Raw genomic sequence first — 21804 nt, 5'->3', positions numbered from 1 at the left:
AGTTGAAAAAAAGTGTGTCAGTGGGTAGTAAGAGTCATACAGCCTTTTTATTGGATATGTGAACTTTTATTGGGAATTTAAAGTCTTGTTTTATAGTAGTGTGGATTAGTGAATTTTTTCTATATTTTTTCTATTTTCTCCAAATTTTATTTCAGTAAGCCCATAGCTGATAATGAATATTAAAACAAACAAACAAAAAACCAATGTAGAACAAAAATAAATGCCCACCCAAGGGCAACAACAACAAAAAATCAAGACTTAATTTGACTGTAGTCTGTAAGGTTAAAAGAATGGAAAGAGACTATAAATAAATTTAGTCAAATAAATAAATCATCCTCCTAGTAAATATGTTTGTTTCATCTGAAAGAATGAAAGAAAATGCATATAATACCATCTTTGAAAAAGTTTTTTTTTTCTTACTGTCTTATTTGCACACACACACAAGAATCTCCTTTTTCCAGGTGATGCTTATTGATATTGCTAGATTGCTTTCTCAAACAGATAGATTCTAGAAGAGATTATACTTAACTGCACTGTGAGAAAAAGAAAAATATCTATTTACTTGTACTTTCATGGTTTAAGATATGTGTTTTAGAGGTGTTTTAGTTACATTGTGTGTTTAGTTTCAATTTCTAGTGACACTATAGAAATATTGTAACAGGTTTTTAGATGTGTGGACTATAGAGATCCTTATGAATTAATAGTAAGATGTCTGTTTTTTTCCTACATAATCTTTGTATTTACCTGCTTAGTATTAACTGCTTAAAATTAAATGAAAATCAAAATGGTGTGGGTGTTTTGCAGTTCTTGAGTGATTTCATACTCTTTTATCATATTATGTATTCTACTGTATACTTTAAAAATCACATCTATATCTTCCATTTCAGTATGCTATCATTTTATTAAGAAAATATTTCTAAATAATTCTAGAATAAAGACACATTCTTTAAAAAAAAGTCATCCTAGTATGTTAACATATGCTCAATTTGAAACTTCTCTAAAATGTTTTTGAAATAAATTAATTCTATTCTTGTTCTTTCTTCCCCAGTGGTCATATGCTTTAGAAAAGCCCAACACTGGCAGCATATTTAATATCACATGGTCAATTGATGGCACCCAGATCGCTGGAGCCTGTGGAAATGGACATGTTGTTTTTGCACATGTGGTGGAGCAACGTTGGGAGTGGAAAGATTTTCAAGTAACATTAACTAAAAGAAGGACCATGCAGGTATAATTATGTTTCAGGTTGATTAAATCTTCTTCTTTTCACATTAGTTTACAATACAGAAAACGGAATTATCTTCATTAATTATATTTAAATCAGGTTTATAAAGATTCAGTCATACTAGAAATATTTTAACTATACCATTAGTGACTTTTTCATGACATAAAATACGAACCTTTCACTGACGTAGAATATGAGTGCCCACAGGTACTGAAATTATGGTGTTGAGGCAGGGATGAAATTGAGGCCCCCTAAACCCAAGTTTCTCTGCCAAGTTTATGGTTAACCTCTCTATCCAAAACATTATTCCCTTTCTTGTCCCTCACCTGTTCCCCTCAAGGTTCAGGAGTATCAAAGAAAAGAGGGGATTAAAACTGAGCAGGACCCTATGGGGCCCTCCCTGGTACAAAAGCCCATATCTTTGAGTTGTTCTACAGAAACTAAGACCCCAACCCAGCTGGAGGATGGTGACTGCATGCTTGACCACAAGCATGTAGACCCCAGACTGGTTGGAATAAGAAGGTTGAGATTCCAGAAACATCACCCTGTTACCTCACCACCAACCAATCAGAAGAAAATCACATACCCTGCAGCCCTCACCCCAAATCTTACCTTTTAAAGCTCTTCCCCCAAAACTGTTGGGGAGTTTGGGCCTTTTGAGCATGAGCTGCCCTTTCTCCTTGCTTAGCCCTTGCAATAAACTTTTCTGTTCTCCAGACTTCAATGTCTTGGCTTGTTTGGCCTCACTGTGCCTCTGGCACATGAACTTGGGTTTGACAACAGGGATAGTGAAACTTGAAGCATTGAGGGAATATGTGGATTCAGTTGAGGAAGAAGGAAGGAAGCTGTAACAAGTTAGATTTAACTGCTGGAGCTGACCTCAAGGCAGACGTAATAACCTGCTGATCACTGTCAGGGTTACACTATTTTATTTATTTATAATTGTATGAGTTTATTTAACCTGATTAAAAAATATTTTTTCCCCTTTTAAGAATTACCTAAGACAAGCTCAAATGGGAAAAAGTTAGTTGATGAAAGTTAGGAGGAATGGCCAAAGACAATGTGTTGATGGCAAACTCTCTCCCAAAGGAAAGGAAACTCTATCTTCTTCCTTTCTTTCTCCTGTCCATAGCAGTTGCCTCTATCTTCAGTATTCCAAATTCAGATGATTATAATTACTATAAAAATTTGAGGGACTTTCCTGGCAGTCCAGTGGCTAAGATTTCGCCTTCCATTGTGGGGGGGGGTGAGGGTTCCATCCCTGGTTGGGCGCAGGGAGCTAAGATCCCACATGCCTTGCGGCCAAAAAACCAAAACATAAAACAGAAGCAGTATTGTAACAAATTCAATAAAGATGCTAAAAATGATCCACATCAAAAAAAAAAAAATCTTTGAAAAAAAATTTGGAAGCATGTATCTTGTGATTTCTTGGATGTGTCTGTTCAGGTATTCTTTAGACTGAGTATCCAGATTTTCACAGACAATCTGGATAATGGTCACCAGATTGATAATAATTAGGTACCTTATACATTTTCTTTGTTCTACTTTTTTTAAAAAAAATTTTGGCGGCACCTTGTAGCATGCAGGATCTTATTTCCCCGACCAGGGATTGAACCTGGGCCCCCTGCAGTGTGCGGAGTCTTAACCACTGGCCAGCCAGGGAAGTCCCTCTACTTTCTTATTTAAAAAATTTTAAACTTATTATGGATAATTTAAGCCACACAAAAATAGAAAGAATAGTATAATGAATCTCTATGTACTCATCTCCCAGCCCTAACAGCCGTCAACCCATGATCAAACCTGCCCCATCCATGTCCATATCTACTTTCCCCCTCCCCCAGTTATTTTGAAGCAAATTCAGGTATCATTTCAGCTGTGAAGTTTTCAATATATACAGCTAAAAGATAAGGACTCTTTTTAACATACCCACAATACCATTATCATACATTAAAAATGATAATAATTCCTTAATGTTATCAAATATCCAAGAAATGTTCAAATTTTCGATTGTTTCCGCCATGTCACATTTTTAAAAATTTGTTTGTTTGAATCAGAATCCAGAATGGTTTACATGTTGCAATTGGTTGACATATCTTTTAAGTCTCTTTTAGTCTGTAGATTCCCCTTCCATCTCTATTTTACCCCCTGCGGTTTATTTGTTGAAACCAAATTGTTTGTCCAGCCCCACAGTGTGGACATTGCTAATTGTATCCCCATGGTGTGGTTTGACATACTTCTCTGTCTTTTGTATTTCTTGTAAATGAGTGTTTGGATCTAGGTGATGGTGTAAGTATATATTTTTGTTAGTCAACCTGGGAACCAAAACATTATTTATAGTATTATGTCTATGACAAAGAATGCATTGTGAGTTCTAATCAGCTGATTTGGGGACACACTTTTACTCATGTAGTGCTTGGTGGCTAGCTAATATAGTATTTCCTTAATTTCAGAAATGCCCCAAGATGAGAATATATTTAAAAAGAGAAGTTTTCTTTCATAATAAAAAGGAATCATCCTAGAATTAGAGGATTTTTACATAAGATAAGATGAACAGTGGAGGTTCTTAAATAGCTTATCTAATCCAAATTGTCTTTATACTTAAAGTAATGTTTGCAAATAATCTTTCAAAATTTTAGGACTAGAATAGTATTTTTATTTTTGTAAAGGAGTCTTTCTCAGTGATTATAAGACATTTGTATTGCATTTTTGCTAAGCTGGGTCTATTCATAGTTTTTTCTTAGAACAATTTCATTTATTCAGTGCCCTACTTGCCAGGCATTGAGCTAGGCAATGGGAAGTACAGCTGTGAATAAGACAGGTTTGGTTCCTGTTCTCATGGGACCTCCTAGATTAATATGTTGAAAACCTTTTGTTTTTTTCATAAATTCATCTCAAATTAATTGAATGAAGGTAAAGAATAAAGAAACAAAAGAAATTTATTGGTCCTTGTGAAGTCAAGAGGTGGGACCGATGAGGCTGTACTGGATCCAGAGGCTTAAATAAGATCAACAGGAGTTCCATCATATCTCTTCCTCAACGGTCCTTTTTTCTGTATTGGCTTCATTTTCACAAATGCTGTCTCTCTTTTGAGGCCTTGGTAGCTCCAGGCTTACATTCTACCAACTTCAAGTCCAACAGAAAGAGTGCTTTCCCCTCCAGCCGTAATTACAGCAGAGGTCTCAGCATTGGATCTCATGTGCCAAGTCTGGGTCAAGTATGTTTCGTTGGGAGGTGGAGGGAATGATGAGTCAACCCCATGTAAACCACTTAGTCACTTAGAATAATAGGCGGAATGGTTTCCCAAAGGAAAACCAAAGCATATTTACCAGAAAAGATAGCATTTGATTCTGGGCAGACAGAAACCAACAGATATCCACTATAGTCTATCTTTTTTGGCTGTTTAGCAACCATAACTGTATTAGTTACCGATGGCTACATAATAAATCACCTGAAAACTTAGTGACTTAAAACAGCAACACTTATTATCTCTCAGTTTCTGTGGGTCAAGAATCCAGGCATGGCTTAGCTGGGGTTTCTGGCTCATAGTTTCTCACAAGGCTGCAGTCAAGGTGTTGGCCAGGGCTTAGTGGCACCTGAAGGCTCAGCTGGGGAGGATTGGCTTCCAAGCTCACTGATAAGGTTGTTGGCAAGATTCCATTTATCAACGTCTGTTGAATTGAGGGTAGTTGACTGGAGGCCACCCTCAGTTCCTTGCATGTAGCCTCTTCACAGGGCAGCTCACAACTTGGCAGCTTTGTCAGAGCAGTTACGAAGGGCACAGAGAGTGTGAGCAAGACGTAAGTCACAGTCTTTTATAACCTGAACTCAGAAGTGTCATCTCATCACTTTAGCCTATTTCTGTTCACTGGAAGCAAGCTACAAGGTCCAGTCTACACACAGTGGAGAGACTTACATAAGGATGTGAATATGAGGATATAGAAATCACTAATCCCCTTACAATCTACTCACCACGCATACTTTCCCTTATTCACATGTATGTATAATTCAGAAATGCACTACTTAACTTTGCAGCTATTCTATATGCAACTGAAAACAAACCCATCCCCTCTCTAAAAGATGATAACCTAGACTAATCCAGTCATTCCAGCTCCAACTCTCTGGTCTGGAAAACTATAAATAAACTCGAATTTTAATATTCTTCTCTCCCCCATATTCCCAGTTTATAATGACGAAGGGAAAACAGGGCGGCTGCAATGAAAACAATTTGGAAAATGGGAGAAGGGAAAACAACGCACTGTGATTACCAGGTTCCTAGCAAAAACCCAGCTGGCCAGGAATATCTTGAGAACTCTTTTTCTTAGCAATAAAGTTAGTTGCTTGGTTAATTTGGCAACTCTAGATTGCCTTTCTGGGAAGATTTCCCACTTGGGAGGATTCCCTTACTGGGGTCCGTACATTTTAGCAGCCCACTTAACGTTGTTGTGAGGTGCAGCCACAGATTGCTATAGGGACAACAATCAACTTTTTGTTTGCCTTGTTTAGAGTTTTACAGTTTTCTCGGAAGCTTGGTAGACTTGGTTGATTTGTGTTTTGTTAACTCAGAAACCAGAGATCATGTTGAGTCCTAATTATTAAATCCAGACCTTGACCTGGCAGTTACTACCTGGCAATAGGCTTCATTGCCCTACCTGTCTCTCTGGACCTCAGCTTTTATATGATACAGTAACCTAGAGTGAGACGGTTTCTTAAGTTGTCCCTTGTCTCCAGGCTGAATCCCAGTGGATGATTCTTTCCAAAAGGGATAGTTGATCTCTTTGCTGGGAGGAAGTGCCTAGGAGGGAGAGGGTACAGGTGGAGGAGATGAGGCATTCCTCAGGTCTCAAGTTTACCGTTTTCTCTTTCCTGCCTCTCTCACTTTAGCATGGGGCACAGCTTTGGCTTTTAATTGTTGCCATAATTCAAGATTATTTGATTCTTAGTCACTCTATCTCCTGTAAAGATAAGAGTTAAAGAAAGAGTGATTTTGATGATTAAATGAGATAATGTATGTAAAGCAAAGATAAATGGTAACCATTGCTATGGCTATATCTATGTTTAGGATTAAATGAGTATTTGGAAGTGTAGAAACAGAATTTTTGGACTTATGTCAGTCTGAGAAGTCTAAATATTGTGGTCAGATAGAAGTATTAGGTGATACAAGTATGAACAGGTTAGTCCTGAAGCTGCCCTGAATTGAACAGAGTAAATGGGTGCATTTTAAAATTCAGCACAGGACATTTCTGATGTTGGATTTACCATAGCTTTGAAATTATAACAGCAATTATCAGTGTGTCTTTTGTTTATTATCATGGCCAGGATGTTTTATTCCTGTTCTAGTGTTCCAGATTCACAAAAAATAGAATTCCCCCATGTGAAGCTTTAGGCCAATATGAATTTTAAGAAGTCTGCCTATAATTTGAGTAATGACAGAGGATTATACATCGGATTTTATAAATATTGAATTTTCCTAAACCTGTGTTAACAGCCAGTTTATTTCACTGGGTATCATGTTGCTATAAAGAAATGACCATATAACTTCCTTTAGAAAATTCTGTTTCATTCCATTAGCTTTAAAATGCTTCTGGGAGAGGATGGCATTTTGGACCTCTTAAAAAGTCTCTGGGAGCTCAGACTTCTGGTGAAAATGGTATCATAAGTTCATACTTGGAAGGATGAGACATACATTTGGCTCTAAAGAGATCAATAATTTATGAAATGCATTTTTAAAAGAGACTTATCTGGATTCAAAAATAGGATAAACATCTCTGTGGACCAGAAATGGAACAAAAATGCAGAGTGTGGAGGGAAGCCTCCAACCTGCTTGACTCCTGGTCCAGAAGCAGGGAGGCAAAGGCAACGCAGAGAGGGGCTCCTATAGGCTGATGGACCTGAAAGGACTCAAAGTGAGACAAGTGGCCTGATCCAGTCTCTGTCTGAAATCAGAGCATGGGGTCTGTGGTGTAGCTCTCTTCTCCCCTCCCTGAAAGACAAACCTAGAACAGCCTAGGATTTAAAGAGAGACTCACAGGTTCACCACCTACAGTCATGGTTTGCTCAATTCTAGGGGGCCCATCACTTAGACCTAGAGTTGTGCAGTGCACAACCTGCAGCATGTACCTGTGGCCTTGCAGACAGAGCTCAGCCTTATCACTGAAAGTACACTTCACATTTTTATGAAAAAAAAGTAAAAAACCTGCTGACTCCTGAGACCAGTGTTTCTCCTACAGCGTTCTTAAGTAGAGGTGTTTTTCTTCTTTATGTCAAGTATTACTGGGTCTGGGGGTCGGGTAGTTGTCTCCTTACCCCTCATTGCTGATTCCAGACCACAATAACTTCTTCTTCCCTAAAGAACTCCAGCTCCTTTGAAGCACCTGCCATCGGACTACTCCCCTTCTGCAGTCATTTCCCCCACTCTTGGAAGAATGAAGCAAACCTATCAGTGTCTTTTTCTTTACCACTAGTCCTGGCAACACTCTTTTTGATTAAGACTTTAAAAAAAAGTCTAAAAGGTAGGAACTATTTTTATTTTAACATAATCATAGTGATATCTCACATTTCTCCAGTTGTCTCCTAAGTCTGTCTACAGTAACAGGTCCCATTTCTCCCATTATTTTCCCTCTCTCTCTCTCTCTCTCTATATATATATATATATATATTTTAAACATCTTTATTGGAGTATAATTGCTTTACAATGGTGTGTTAGTTTCTGCTGTATAACAAAGTGAATCAGCTATACATATACATATATCCCCATATCTCCTCCCTCTTGCGTCTCCCTCCCACACTCCCTATCCCACCCCTCTAGGTGGTCACAAGCCACCAAGCTGATCTCCCTGCGCTATGCGGCTGCTTCCCACTAGCCATCCATTTTACATTTGGTAGTGTGTATATGTCAGTGCTACTCTCTCACTTCGTCCCAGCTTACCCTTTCCCCCTCCCTGTGTCCTCAAGTCCATTCTCTACATCTGTGTCTTTATTCCTGTCCGGCCCCTAGGTTCTTCAGAACCTTTTTTTTTTTTTAGATTCCATATATATGTGTTAGCATATGGTATTTGTTTTTCTCTTTCTGACTTACTTCACTCTGTTTGACAGACTCTAGGTCCATCCACCTCACTACAAATAACTCAAATTTCATTTCTTTTTACGGCTGAGTAATATTCCATTGTATATATGTGCCACATCTTCTTTATCCATTCATCTGTCGATGGACTCTTAGGTTGCTTCCATGTCCTGGAGATTGTAAATAGAGCTGCAATGAACATTGTGGTACATGTCAATATATATTTTTATAGTTAGTTGATTTGTACCAGGAACAAAGTCCCATATTGCATTTAATTTGTCTCTTCAATCTTTTAAAATCTGGAACAATTCCTCCTCCTTATTTATTTATTTGTTTGTTTACAAAACCAGGTCATTTGTTCTGTTGAATTTCCTACATTTTCCTGTTTGCATCCCTGTGGTATGATTACATTTAACATGTACATCTAGCCCCTGTATTTCCTGTAGACTGCTTATTAGATATAGAGCCTTGATAAATATAAAGAATACTTTGTGGGTGATGCTGTACACTTCCTGTTGCGAGACACATGTCTGCTTATCTCTCTTTTAATGATGAGATTTATCAGTGTGTTCAGGTGTTATAAGTCTGATTCATATGTCAGATAGTTTCCCATTAGGCTTTTACTTTAATATTTTTAGCAGCCATGGATGGTACTTGTTTAGAACCATATTTCATCAGGAGTTGCATCTTGTAATTCTATCATTCCTTCTGCATTTATTAGCTAGAATTCTTCTGTAAAAGACTTTGCCTAATCAATTATTTGTTACTCTGAAGTGAGACAAATTCTGAATTATTTTCCTTTATTTACCAGTTTTCAAATGGCGAATTGGTTTCCTGGTATGCCCAATGAGTTTCTTTGTTGTTGTTGTTATCATTATAAACTTGCAGATTTTAACATTTTTGATATATTTCAATCCATTGCAGTCTTTATTCTTTCTAATGCTCCAATGGTTCCATCTTTGGCCATTTGACTCCTGTGTTCTTTTGAGATGATTTCAACAGCTTGCTTGCATTTCTGACAAGATGTTCCAGGTGTCTTATATTGATACATTTCCTGTCCCAGACTTGAAATCCACCATTTTTCCAAGAAGGCCTTGTTCCTTTTGGAGGGGAATGTTATTTAGAGACCATGATCCAGGTTCTAGGTGTGCTCATTGCTACTGGTTTGATCATTACTTCTAGATAAAATGTATTTATTTTTTAAATAAAAAATAAAATGTATTTTATTAAGATAAAATGTATTTGTTTTTGACAGATAAAAATATATCATGAGTGTATACTGAAGTTTCAAGTTCAGAATTCAAGATTATGGAATTTTACTCTTGATTTTTTTATTTGCAGTTCTTTTCCTTTACAAGAAAATTTTTGTTCTTAAAGACATTAATATATCCTAGAATATATCCTAAAATATAGTTTAAAATAACAATCTCAATATTATTCTAATAATATATTATTGAATACTGTTTTACATTTTTTGTTTTTTTAATATAAACAAATCCATATATCTTCATTTCCTTCCCTTTATAAGATAAAAGGTATAATACTATGCACACTGTTTTGCATCTTGCCTTTTTTTGTTTTACAATATATCGTGGAGGTTGCTCCATAGATCTTACTAAGTCCTTTTTATAGCTGTATATTATTCTATTTTGTGAATGTAGTTTATTCAACCTATCCCCTGTTGATAGATATTTGGGCTGTTTCCAGTCTTTTGCTGTTACCAATAGTGCTGTATGTAGTAATAGCCTGTGTATATGTTATTTCATAGTTTTGCTTGTTTATTTTGGTATAGAATTCTAGAAGTAAGATTGCTGGGTCAAGGATTAGATGTGTATATAATTCTGCTATCTCTTGTCATGGCGATAATAGTTTGGTGGGGATAGGAGTTGGGGAACAGGTAATAAAAATATAATATGCCTTGTAGGTATATTTGAAGAAGTACTTAGAAGAAGTTTGACTTTATCTTCCTCTTTTTCCTTCCATACCCTTTTATTCTTCATTAATACTATAATTGTCATGTTAATTTAGAAAGATGATAACATTTTGAGGGGAATTTAAAGAAACACTAACTTCTAAGTAAAATTAATCTTTTTTTCTCTAATTTTCACCTCTTACTATAATGTATTACCCATTCTGGTAATACATAAAAACTTCAAAAAACTTTAAAAAATAAAAACTTTATCAGTTAACAAACTTTTATAATAATTTTGACTATCATAGGCAAGTCGCCATTTTGTTAGTTGGTGCTTAGCTTTTTTATATATTATCCCTGTGTTTTTATGCATGGAAATACTTTCCACCCCTCTGCACACCTTGGCTTCTTCACTATGTAGTTGGTTTCTTTACTGACACCTCCTATTCCACTTTGATTTTTAAAGCTATTATATCTCTTTCCTTAGAACTTAAATTTTAAAGTAAAATCTAACCCTAAAACCCTAAAATTTTAAAAATATATTTCATAAATTATTGATCTCTTACTGTTTTGGGCAGAAATCATATAGTCTCTTTCCAGCTCCTATGTGCCATACTCCTTTGACTATATATCTCACTGTTACAGCAGTTTTCACCTTGTTGCTCCACTGCCACATCATACAGATTGGCTTTCATGTTAGAAATCTCTATACGTAGATCTTTTTCTACTTATTTCTAAGTTTTCTGTGTCTGTAGTTTTGTTGGATGATTTTATACCCAAATCTTATGCCTGGTTCCTATTGAATTATTCTTCTTTTTATGATTAGATGATCAAGAATGCATAGAAATTTTTGTGTTTGCTAACCTATCTAATTAAAATTTGATGTATTTTAATGTTGTTTGTTGGTATTTCATTTTCCCTTGTTTAGGTTCGTAACGTTCTTAATGATGCAGTGGATTTACTGGAATTCCGTGATAGAGTCATTAAAGCCTCTTTGAACTATGCACACTTAGTTGTTTCAACGTCTCTTCAGTGTTATGTGTTCTCGTAAGCATCTTGCATTTCTTTAAAATCCAGAGTTTTGTCTGTGAGGAGGAATTTATTTTCAAGCTTTCATATCAACATGGTTTGGTTTAAACTTAACTTTCTCAAAACCTTGCCTATCTTGAACTTACTACCAACCAAGAAGTGATAAAAAGTAAGCTATGAGTAAGGAAAGTAGATCTAATAAAGTTTGTGCATCAACGGTTAATAATCACTTTTATAATACAAAATACCTTCTCTGAGATAATGTTTACTCTTACTTTACTCATAGCTCTAAGGACTTCAGTGTAATTTGATTTCAAAGCCCAGAGAAGGTTAGGAGCATCTGATAAATGATGGGAAAAGGAACCACCTAACCACTGGCAGCGGGGACAGCTAGCAGCCTGACAGCAGGCTGAAAGATGTTCAGTAAGGACACAAGGAGGTGTTCAGGCTTAATATCATAGTCCAGGGTAATCATAAATGTTCCTATTGATAATCCAAAGTTGTCCAGAAGTGATGAAAGAAAATATGTTCAGTATACTTTGTATTAAAAAACAGGAAATGACTCAATACATCCAAGAAACTTGCACCTAAAACTTCAAAAACTTACTTGGTATTTTTATGTAACTCAGTGTGTGCTGACAAATATTGAACTGGCTTTCTGGAAACAAACCAACCAACCAAACAACCTGATTTGCAGTGTTAGCTCATTTCTCTTATATAAATACTTCTACCATGGCCAATTTCAAGCTACCAATATGATGTCACAGAATTAAGAAGAGATGCACAGTGGCAAACCAGTATATAGAATTGCCACCATATAGATAACAATAGGTGTAAATAATCTCAAGTGCATAGATAATAGTAAAATGTAATAAAATAAACTGGAAGTGATCAGTTTGAGTATTATCTTTGTTTTGAATATAATTTGCTTAATTATGTTTATATATTTTAATTTTAAATAATGGCTTTATCTAACAGTTGGCTTGCAAAATTCCTGAAAATATAACAGTCGGTACAAACTAGCTCTAGTTTGCCACCAGTTGACTTCTCAACTATCCAGAAAACTCAAGGAACCACTATGACACTTTCAAGAGTTGTGAATAAAGATTTTTTTTTTACATTTTGTGCTTATATTTATAACATTATGTGGTTATAGTTTAATCATTGAATAGAAAATTGAGGGTAGAGTATGTATGTGTCTTATTCACCACTGTATACCCAGTACATGTAGTAAGTACTTAAATAAATAAGTATTTTGGGATGAATAAATGAATTGAAAAACATAAAGTATACTGTTGTCTTGGTAAGCTAAAGTTCAGTAATACACAACACAAAGGTATCCTAAAATTTAATTAACAGTATCAGTTGCTACAAGTATATATTACAAATTGTCACTCACTTATGTGGAAATCTGCTACTAATCAGAATCTGCAACTTAGAATAACAGCCAAGCCTGGAGTAATGAAATGGGAGAAGCAAAGGAGAAAGGGGATAAAGAAATAAGCAGCTCAATTTTACATGAAATTTCTTTTCTTACGTGAAAGAGAAGGGAGGCTTTGGGTAAAGTCAAGAAAGCTACCAAGTTAAACCATTTAGGTATAGGAAAGGGACTATAGAGTATGAGGAATCTCACAATCACTTAGTGCACATGGGTTTTGAATAATTTTCATGGGGTTGAGGAAAACAGAGAAGATTTCCTCAGTTTAGGGTTTGGTTGAAGAAAGGTAGGGCTCATAACTGCCCTAAACGAGGGATTTATTCTACTAATTTTAATGGCAAGGACATAATGTTTGAATCTGTAGGATTGGTATCATTATGTGTTACTTGTATTAGAGAGGTTGCTTTTTAAAATATTTACCAAAAGTTTAGAAGCTGTTATTTAATTTTTTTGTCACTGTACCTTTCTCGTACCAGGTAGTATGTGTCAAAATATTAAATTGCTTTTTTTCTTTTCTGATTTAACATTACCACCCTTCTCTTGTTGTCAAGACATTTATGAAGGTACAAAATATTTATTAAGGTGAAATACCAGGGAGCAGTAGTGGGAATGAAGTGATGCTGAGACCCATCATACTGAAATATAGTTCATTAAATTAAAAATACCTAGTATTTTAGATAATAACAACTATTATTTACTGAGCTCTATTATACTATCTTTTATGTTCATGATCTAATTTACTCTGTGTGTTGGATATTATTATTATTATTCCCATTTTACAAAATGAAGAAACTAAAGGACGCAGAGGTAATTAAGTAACTTACCCTAGGTGAAATTACTTAACTTCTTTACTAAAGGAAGAGCTGGGATTTGAATTCAAGTTCCTAATAACTGTTGCCCCTTTTTTAGTAATAAAAATATAATTTTAAAAACAAACATGCAAGCCATATACTGGTTTATATGAAAAGAAGTTCCAGACAAAGAAAATCATATATGAGCATTCTATGTTAAATTTTCATTTGATTTTTCAAATAGTTGTATAGAAAATTCTCTTGTTCTGATTTAGGGAGTTTATATTTCCATGTCATATATATATATGTATATATATCAGTTGTCATAAATCTCAGATATTTTGTAAGGGGACATTAAAAAAACCTCATACTCACTATTTGTATCAGCTCTCTCGACAAAGAATGAACGTTAATTCTGATGACTGCATAAATGAGCATGCTGTGATATTTTTTCTAAAGTACAAAAGTACATAGCTTTATCGTACCTGTGAACCTCAGACTTACTAATTATTAGTAGTGATTTACTCACTGTTTGGCTTTATGCATGCATTTACTTATTGAAATGGGTATCAGGCTCTGCATTAGCCAAGATTAATTTCCCCCAATTTACTGCAACCTTCCCCTTCCCCCCATCTCCTGGATCAATATGAGATTTAATCTGATTTAAAGAATTGGTTCTAAGAAAGTAATTGAGAGAAATTCAGAATATATAGGAGTAATAAAACATTTTAAACTATGAAACACCTTTGATTATTTGGGGATGGGTTTTTCAGTTTGTAAATGTTCTCTCCACCCATCCTTATCTTTGAATCATATAACATCATAAAAATCATAGGAGTTATTTTTTCATTCATTCATCTGTTTATTCAATAGGCATAGTCATAGCTTACATTAATACAGTATTTTACAGTTTACAGAATGTTTCACAGAAATCTTCATTCAGCTCAACATTTACATTGGGAGACCTGTAGGAAAAATTGTTCATCATGTTATTGTTAGTATAGTGTTTGTTTGTTCAGTATCTGCTATGCAGTAGGCAGTTAGCTAGATGCTTTAGGTAAGTCATCATTATCTCCATTTTAAAAATAAGAAAACTGTTCTTTAGGTCAAGCTTATTAAGATCATATGGCCGACAGGTGGTGAAACCAGATTTCTAATCCTGATTTGTCTAGCCAAAACCCCATCCTCTTTTCACTATACTATGCTGCTACTATTTTTCAAAAGAGAAACATTAGATGACATGCCCAATCACAGAGCTAATAAATGACAGAACTTGAACTTATGATTCCTCAATTTGCATATTGTGGCTCCTAGAATAAACATTTATTGAGTACTTACTATGTGCCAGGTGCTAGGGACACAGAGTCCGCTTTCTAGTCGGGGATACAGACATGTTAAGTGAGTAATTTCAGAACAATGCACCAAGTGCTGTAATAGAAATATATACAGAGTTACTGTGAAACTAAAGATACTTCATTTCAAATGAGTACCCATCTACTTATTAAAAAGTATTTGGTATTTCAAGTGTTAATAAACATCCATTTTATTTGTCTTTCAGTACGAAGAACTGGAATACACCACTTATATTTGATCTCAAAGAAGGAACTGTTAGTTTAATTTTGCAGGCAGAAAGGTAATTTGTTTATCATGTTTCACTATTTAATTTGGGGTTAAAATATTTTAAACTGCAGTAGAGCACTCTTTAAAGCATGCCATTTACAGAATGGTACATTTGTCACTTGGAATCAATCTGTTTCTTTATTTTAAAAGAAAAAAAAGTAAGAGAATAAGCTCTTACTTAGATCAGTGGTTCTGAAACTTTTTGGTCTCAGAATTTCTTTACATTCTTTTTTTTTGCGGTACGCGGTGCTCTCACTGTTGTGGCCTCTCCTGTTGCGGAGTACAGGCTCCGGACGCGCAGGCTCAGCGGCCATGCCTCACAGGCCTAGCCGCTCCGTGGCATGTGGGATCCTCCCGAACTGGGGCACGAACCCGTGTCCCCTGCATCGGCAGGCGGACTCTCAACCACTGCACCACCAGGGAAGCCCTGTTTTTGTTTTTAAATACTGGTTGAAACTCATTAATTTTATGAGCTACTACTAGGCTGTGATCTGAAGTTTGAAAAATAATATTCTCGACCAAGACTTTGTGTATACAGGACTAAGAAACTCTGGGTCAATTAAATGGCGTAAAGTAGGAGTAGTTATTACTCAGGAACCCACACTTTTCCATGAAAGTTATCAGTCTGTCAAGTACAGTGATACCCTACTGAATCAGAGATCAGAGTTAGATAACTACAGCTCAATAAAACCAGGAATAAAGTATGAAAATATAATCAGCAATTACCTAAGAGAGCTACCCATGAAATCTTTTCACTAAAACAATTTACTTTATTCCTCATCCCTTTACTCACCACCTAGGCAGCTCTTAATAGTGTTATTATCAGGTTTTCTAGCCCATAGTCTTTTTTTAAAAAATAAATAAATTTATTTATTTATTTATGGCTGTGTTGGGTCTTCGTTGCTGCACGTGGGCTTTCTCTAGTTGCGGCGAGCAGGGGCTACTGTTCGTTGTGGTTCGCAGGCTTCTCATTGTGGTGGCTTCTCTTGTTGTGGAGCACAGGCTCTAGGTGCACAGACTTCAGTAGTTGTGGCTCGCGGGCTTAGTTGTTCCGCGGCATGTGGGATCTTTGTGGACCAGGGCTCGAACCTGTGTCCCATGCATAGGCAGGCGATTCTTAACCACTGTGCCACCAGGGAAGTCCCCCATAGTCTTTTATAAATAGCAAACCAGAAGAGGAGTACTGGTGAGTTGTTAGGGGCTGGCACAATGACAGGAAGAAAAGTGACTGCCTGGCAAGGGAGCATGAGAAAACTAAAAGCAGAGAACCGCGTAGCTGAATAGCATAATTATTCTGATGCACCATCAGATTCTCGTGAGTATCAAAGCTATCAGTTACATAGTTACTGAAGAGTATGATCATCATATTGATGACCTTGAGTGATCAAAAAAATAATTGTGTCAAATTTTCTATTAGCTGTTTAATGAAGTTGAACCAGTGATTTATTTATTTATTTCTGAAATTCTTTTTACTTGAAACAGTTCCAAACCAATTTATTTCTTTATATATTATATATAAATGTATGTTGAATATGCTCTTAATTAGTAAAGGCATATGTTAATGGCATAAATGATTAAGTAATTAAAGAATATTTTATTTACTGCCCATTGCTGGTCTTATTTGTACATTTAGAAATGTTTGCCCCTTGAAACAGTGTTTACTCACAAGGAAGTTAAAGCTTTAGTATCTTGTTTAGAAGAGAAAATGCTTTTAGTACTGAGACAAAGAAAGAATATATACTAATATGTGTCACTTGTCAACATTAGCAAATACTGTTTTCATACACTAATGTGTAAGGGCCAAACCCTTCAATTAAATAAGCTACACACCAATACTCAAGTATTAATTTAATTCAAGTGTACATATTTGGTATTCATTATATATTAACTTTGTTTGTATTGATGTTTATTTTCTATTTGTTTCCATAGCAAAAAAGAACAATTAGCAATTCTTGAATCAAGAAATAGTTCTGGGGAATCCCCTGGAGGTCCAGTGGTTAGGACTCTGTGCTTTCGCTACCGAGGGCCCTGTTCAATCCCTGGTTGGGGAACTAAGATCCCACAAGCCACCTGGCGTGGCCAAAAAAAAAAGTTCTGAATCAAGGATATTAGTCTTGAACATAAGATTTTAAAAAGTAATAATGTGGGGGCTTCCCTGGTGGCGCAGTGGTTGAGAATCCGCCTGCCGATGCAGGGGACACGGGTTCGTGCCCCGGGCCGGGAGGATCCCACATGCCGCGGAGCGGCTGGGCCCGTGAGCCATGGCCGCTGAGCCTGCGCGTCCGGAGCCTGTGCTCCGCAACGGGAGAGGCCACAGCAGTGAGAGGCCCGCGTACCGCAAAAAAACCAAAACGAAACAAAAAAAACCCGGAAAACAAAAAATTGAGGTCCCCTGACTTGGAAGGAACTCTGTCTCCAGACTGCCTTTGGACTTAAAGTTGAAGCCATGAAAAAAAATAAATAAATAAAAATAAAGTGGAAACTTTCTTTAAAAAAAAGTAATAATGTGTTCAGCATTGAGGAAACAGGCTCTCCGATATAGCAGTAGTATGAGTGTAAATCAATTCAACCTTTCAAGGGGCAGTTTAACAATATATGTTAAATTTTTAAAAGTATATGCCCTTTGATCGAATTATTGCATTTTTAAAAGTTATATTGTACTAAGGAAATAACTAATGTAAACATACAGAGATGTGTATATACTTTAGACATTCTTTAAAGCAGTGAATAATTTGAAATAAAATAAGTGTCCATCAGGAATGAGTTAAGTAAAGTTAAGGTGTGTCCATACTTTGCCATAAGTTATCTCTATGGAAGTAGGAAGATTGCAGGAGATCTTTTGCTTTCTCTGTATTGTTTGAATTATTTTTTGCAATGTTCATAAATTTTGAAAGAAAAAAATAGCAGCCATAAAATATTTACATTTTGACTTAATAAAAAATAAACTATACAGGACCCTATGCCTTGAATAGAGCGGTCAACACAGCAAATGAACCAAAGTCCCTGATACAAAAAATGTGTTTTTAGATATGAACACATTTACTGATGGTTACCATATCGTTTTAAAGTCAAAACATCTTATTTTAATAAATGCTGGCTCTGATGTTAATTTTTGAGTAATTTTCACTGTTTAGGACTTTAACAAGTATTTAATTTAGTACTGTAATTTAATTTTAATGATCCTTACCATAATTTTTTTTTTTTTTTTTTTTTTTTTTGTGATACGCGGGCCTCTCACTGTTGTGGCCTCTCCCGTTGTGGAGCACAGGCTCCAGACACGCAGGCTTAGCGGCCATGGCTCATGGGCCTAGCGGCTCCGCGGCATGAGGGATCCTCCCGGACCGGGGCACGAACCCGCGTCCCCTGCATCGGCAGGCGGACTCTCAACCACTGCACCACCAGGGAACCCCTTTACCATAATCTTTAACTGTGAAATATGTACTGTTTCATGAAACAAATAGCATCTGACATTAAAAAAATCACTGAATTGTGAGTTACACGATTTTTTAATTGCCATTGTATAGAGATGCTTCTTTAGGGAAGGAAATGAATTACAATTATAATATTAATGGGCCTTTTCATTTTTCCTTCTGCTACCTCCATGAAAAAACAAAAACCTAGAAAACAAACCAAACAACCAATGTTGACTTTTCAGGTTGTTTTATATTTCATTCTTTATATATTTATGTTTTACTATTGTTTTAATTGTAAGATTTAGATTTTTCCAAAGCATAAACTATTTTCTAACATAAAAATGAAATTATAGTAAACTCCTATTTGAAAATATATTTTTATTCTTTATTTTTTAGACATTTTCTTCTTGTAGATGGTGGTGGTATCTATTTATATTCTTATGACGGGCGCTTCCTTTCCTCTCCAAAATTTCCTGGAATGAGAACAGATATTCTAAATGCACAGACGGTCTCTCTGAGTAATGATACCATAGCAATAAAAGACAAAGCTGATGAAAAAAGTAAGTGCATTTTTATAATTTTCCATGAAATTTGTTAACACTGTAAAATTTTCATCAATTAACTTTCATTTTCTCATCTATTATTATGTTAACTTTATATGAAAGAATTATGAGCTTCCTAATTTTTCCTAAGTATGAATCAATTAAAGAACTAAAGTCATATTATTCCCAACTGATGGAACAAATAGATATTGTCACAGCATCAAAGCTTAGTTGTAAGGAATAAATCTTATATATTCAGTAGCTGTTGGTATAGAGTTTGAATTCAAGACTGTGTGTCCTAAAAATGTATGTTAATTTTTAAGTTTATTGACCTTTTAAACTATTTCCTTTTTCTTTATTTAGTAACATAGTAAATATTGTGCTTCATTGTACTATTTATTTTGCTTATATATATTCATATTTTTATGTTTACATATTTTTAAACTAATGAAGTAGAAGAAAGTTATGAATAATTTTGAATTTTCATATAAAAATCTAGGCCACATTAGTGTTTATAAATAAATATGAATGTGTCAGGTGTTTTGGAATTCCATAGGAGAGTGAAACCATTTTTTTAAGGCAATGCTGTATCAGAACATGTATCCAACAAATGGTATTGAGTGCTAACTGTATGCCAAGTACTTTTCTAGAAGTTGAGGATACAATAGTGCATAAGACCACAAATCAAACAAATATAGTCAGCCACTGATACATACTGTGAAGAAAATTAATGCAGGATGAGGGAATGGAGAATTCTAGAGGTGGGGGAGGGGAATGACCATAGGACAAGCAGGTGCAAATGGGAATTGTTGGCACATAAAAGGAACTGCCAGGGGCTTCCCTGGTGGTGCAGTGGTTAAGAATCCGCCTGCCAATGCAGGGGACACAGTTTCGAGCCCTGGTCCGGGAAGATCCCACATGCCGTGGAGCAACTAAGCCCATGCGCCACAAATACTGAGCCTGCATGCCACAACTACTGAAGCCTACGTGCCTAGAGCCTGTGCTCCACAACAAGAAAAGCCACTGCAATGAGAAGCCTGCACACCGCAGTGAAGAGTAGCCCCCACTCGCTGCAACTAGAGAAAGGCCTGCATGCTGCCACGAAGACCCAATGCAGCCAAAAATAAATAAATAAATAAAATAAAATTAAAAAAAAAAGGAACTGCTGGAGGGCCATGGGACTTAGGTCAACACGAGCAAAGCAGAGAGTGGTAGGAGAAGACAGAGAGATAGATAAGTAGGAACCAGATCATGTAAAGACTTGGCCACGGTAAAGATGTTGGCATGAGAGAGTGGAGGCAAGCATATTACCCTAGGGTTTTTCCTGTATGAACGAGATGAAAGATGGGGAACGAGGAAGTTTAGAGGAGGTCCACAAACCCAGAGAGTTCTGTTTTGGTCATGGTAAGTTTAAATGCTTCTTAGACATCCAAGCAGGGTTGGAGAGGAAACAACAGGATAAAGTCCAGGGCTCAGGAGAGAGTTGGGGACGAGATATAAATGTGGGAGTCATTGGTGTGTAGATGGTGCCACGATACTACATGAAATCACCTAGGAAGTGAGTATAGACAGAGAAGAGGACCAGTGACTGAGCACATCAATATTTAGAGATGGGTAAAAGGAGGAGGAGCCAGTGAGGTAAGAGTGAGAGTGAGATATCCCTAAAGCCTAGTGGAAAGATAGTAAATAATTGTTATTCTCTGTTAATAAATATTGCTGAACAAACATTGTTCATTACTGTGACATGTTACAAAAAAAAAAGTCTGACCTGATTATTAATTTTGTGAGGTCATGCCATGGAAGACCTAATTCAGGAGCTAGAAAACTGTCCCACTTTTTAATTTTCAGTACTTTCAGATAGCATCACCTCTCATACTGGTAGCAAATATAATTCTCCTAAGTAGAGCTATTCTCTCTCTTTATGCCTTAGGCTTTCTCTGAGAGAGGACATTTGGTAATTGTTTTGTTTTTAAATGACTTCCTTTCTGGCTAAATGAGAGGAAAGAGAATGAAATGAAATACAGTAGTATCTAGATAGTGGACAGATTCAAGATGGCTGTGTAATCGTTAATAATAATAATTTGGAAGTCAGATTTTTGTCTTCAGTAAACTTAAATTTGAAAATCCCAGTGATCACTATGAACTTTCTATACTTTTCTTATTCAACACCACATATTTTATTTTTATTTACTTATTTATTTAAAAAAATATTTATTTATCTATTTATTTATTTATTTGGGTTGCACCAGGTCTTAGCTGTGGCAGGCGGGCTCCTTAGTTGCAGCTCCAGGGCTCCTTAGTTGTGGGTCGCCGGCTCCTTAGTTGCGGCATGTGAACTCTTAGTTGTGGCATGTATGTGGGATCTAGTTTCCTGACCAGGGATCAAACCCGGGCCCCCTGCATTGGGAGCTCGGAGTCTTATCCACTGCGCCAGCAGGGAAGTCCCAACACCACATATTTTAGATAGAAGCTATAATAAAGTATGTATGTTTCCAACTGAATATACCTTATTCTGAATTTTTCTACAGTTAATTCACATCTGAAACATATTTAATTATTATTTAATCCTTTCATAATTCATAGAATTTTAGAACCAGGAAGAATTATGAACGCCTTTGGTGAAACAGAGAAAGGGACAGAGACAGTTTTTGTTCCTGGCTTCTTCAATACAATATCTACTGTAATTTTTACAACTTGGCCTACTCAGAACACCTAACATGGGGTTGGAAACAGAGAACTTTGAATTATCATTTTTTAGATAATGATTGATGTCA

General features: G+C 36.0%; 1 protein-coding gene across 4 annotated transcripts in view; it reads left to right on the top strand.

The window, feature by feature from the left end:
- IFT80 (intraflagellar transport 80) overlaps positions 1-21804 on the top strand; it is a 106084-nt gene that overhangs the window by 61757 nt on the left and 22523 nt on the right. For all 4 annotated transcript variants that reach the window (XM_060149919.1, XM_060149921.1, XM_060149920.1 and 1 more), the window contains 4 exons: positions 1049-1228; positions 11126-11244; positions 15014-15088; positions 18885-19048. In XM_060149919.1, coding sequence (XP_060005902.1) covers positions 1049-1228; positions 11126-11244; positions 15014-15088; positions 18885-19048 — 538 coding nt within the window. The remainder of the gene's footprint in view (positions 1-1048; positions 1229-11125; positions 11245-15013; positions 15089-18884; positions 19049-21804) is intronic.

This window comes from Lagenorhynchus albirostris, chromosome 5, assembly GCF_949774975.1.
Source record: "Lagenorhynchus albirostris chromosome 5, mLagAlb1.1, whole genome shotgun sequence".
Classification (NCBI taxonomy): Eukaryota; Metazoa; Chordata; class Mammalia; order Artiodactyla; family Delphinidae; genus Lagenorhynchus; species Lagenorhynchus albirostris.
This window is presented reverse-complemented; position numbering and strand designations above follow the sequence as displayed.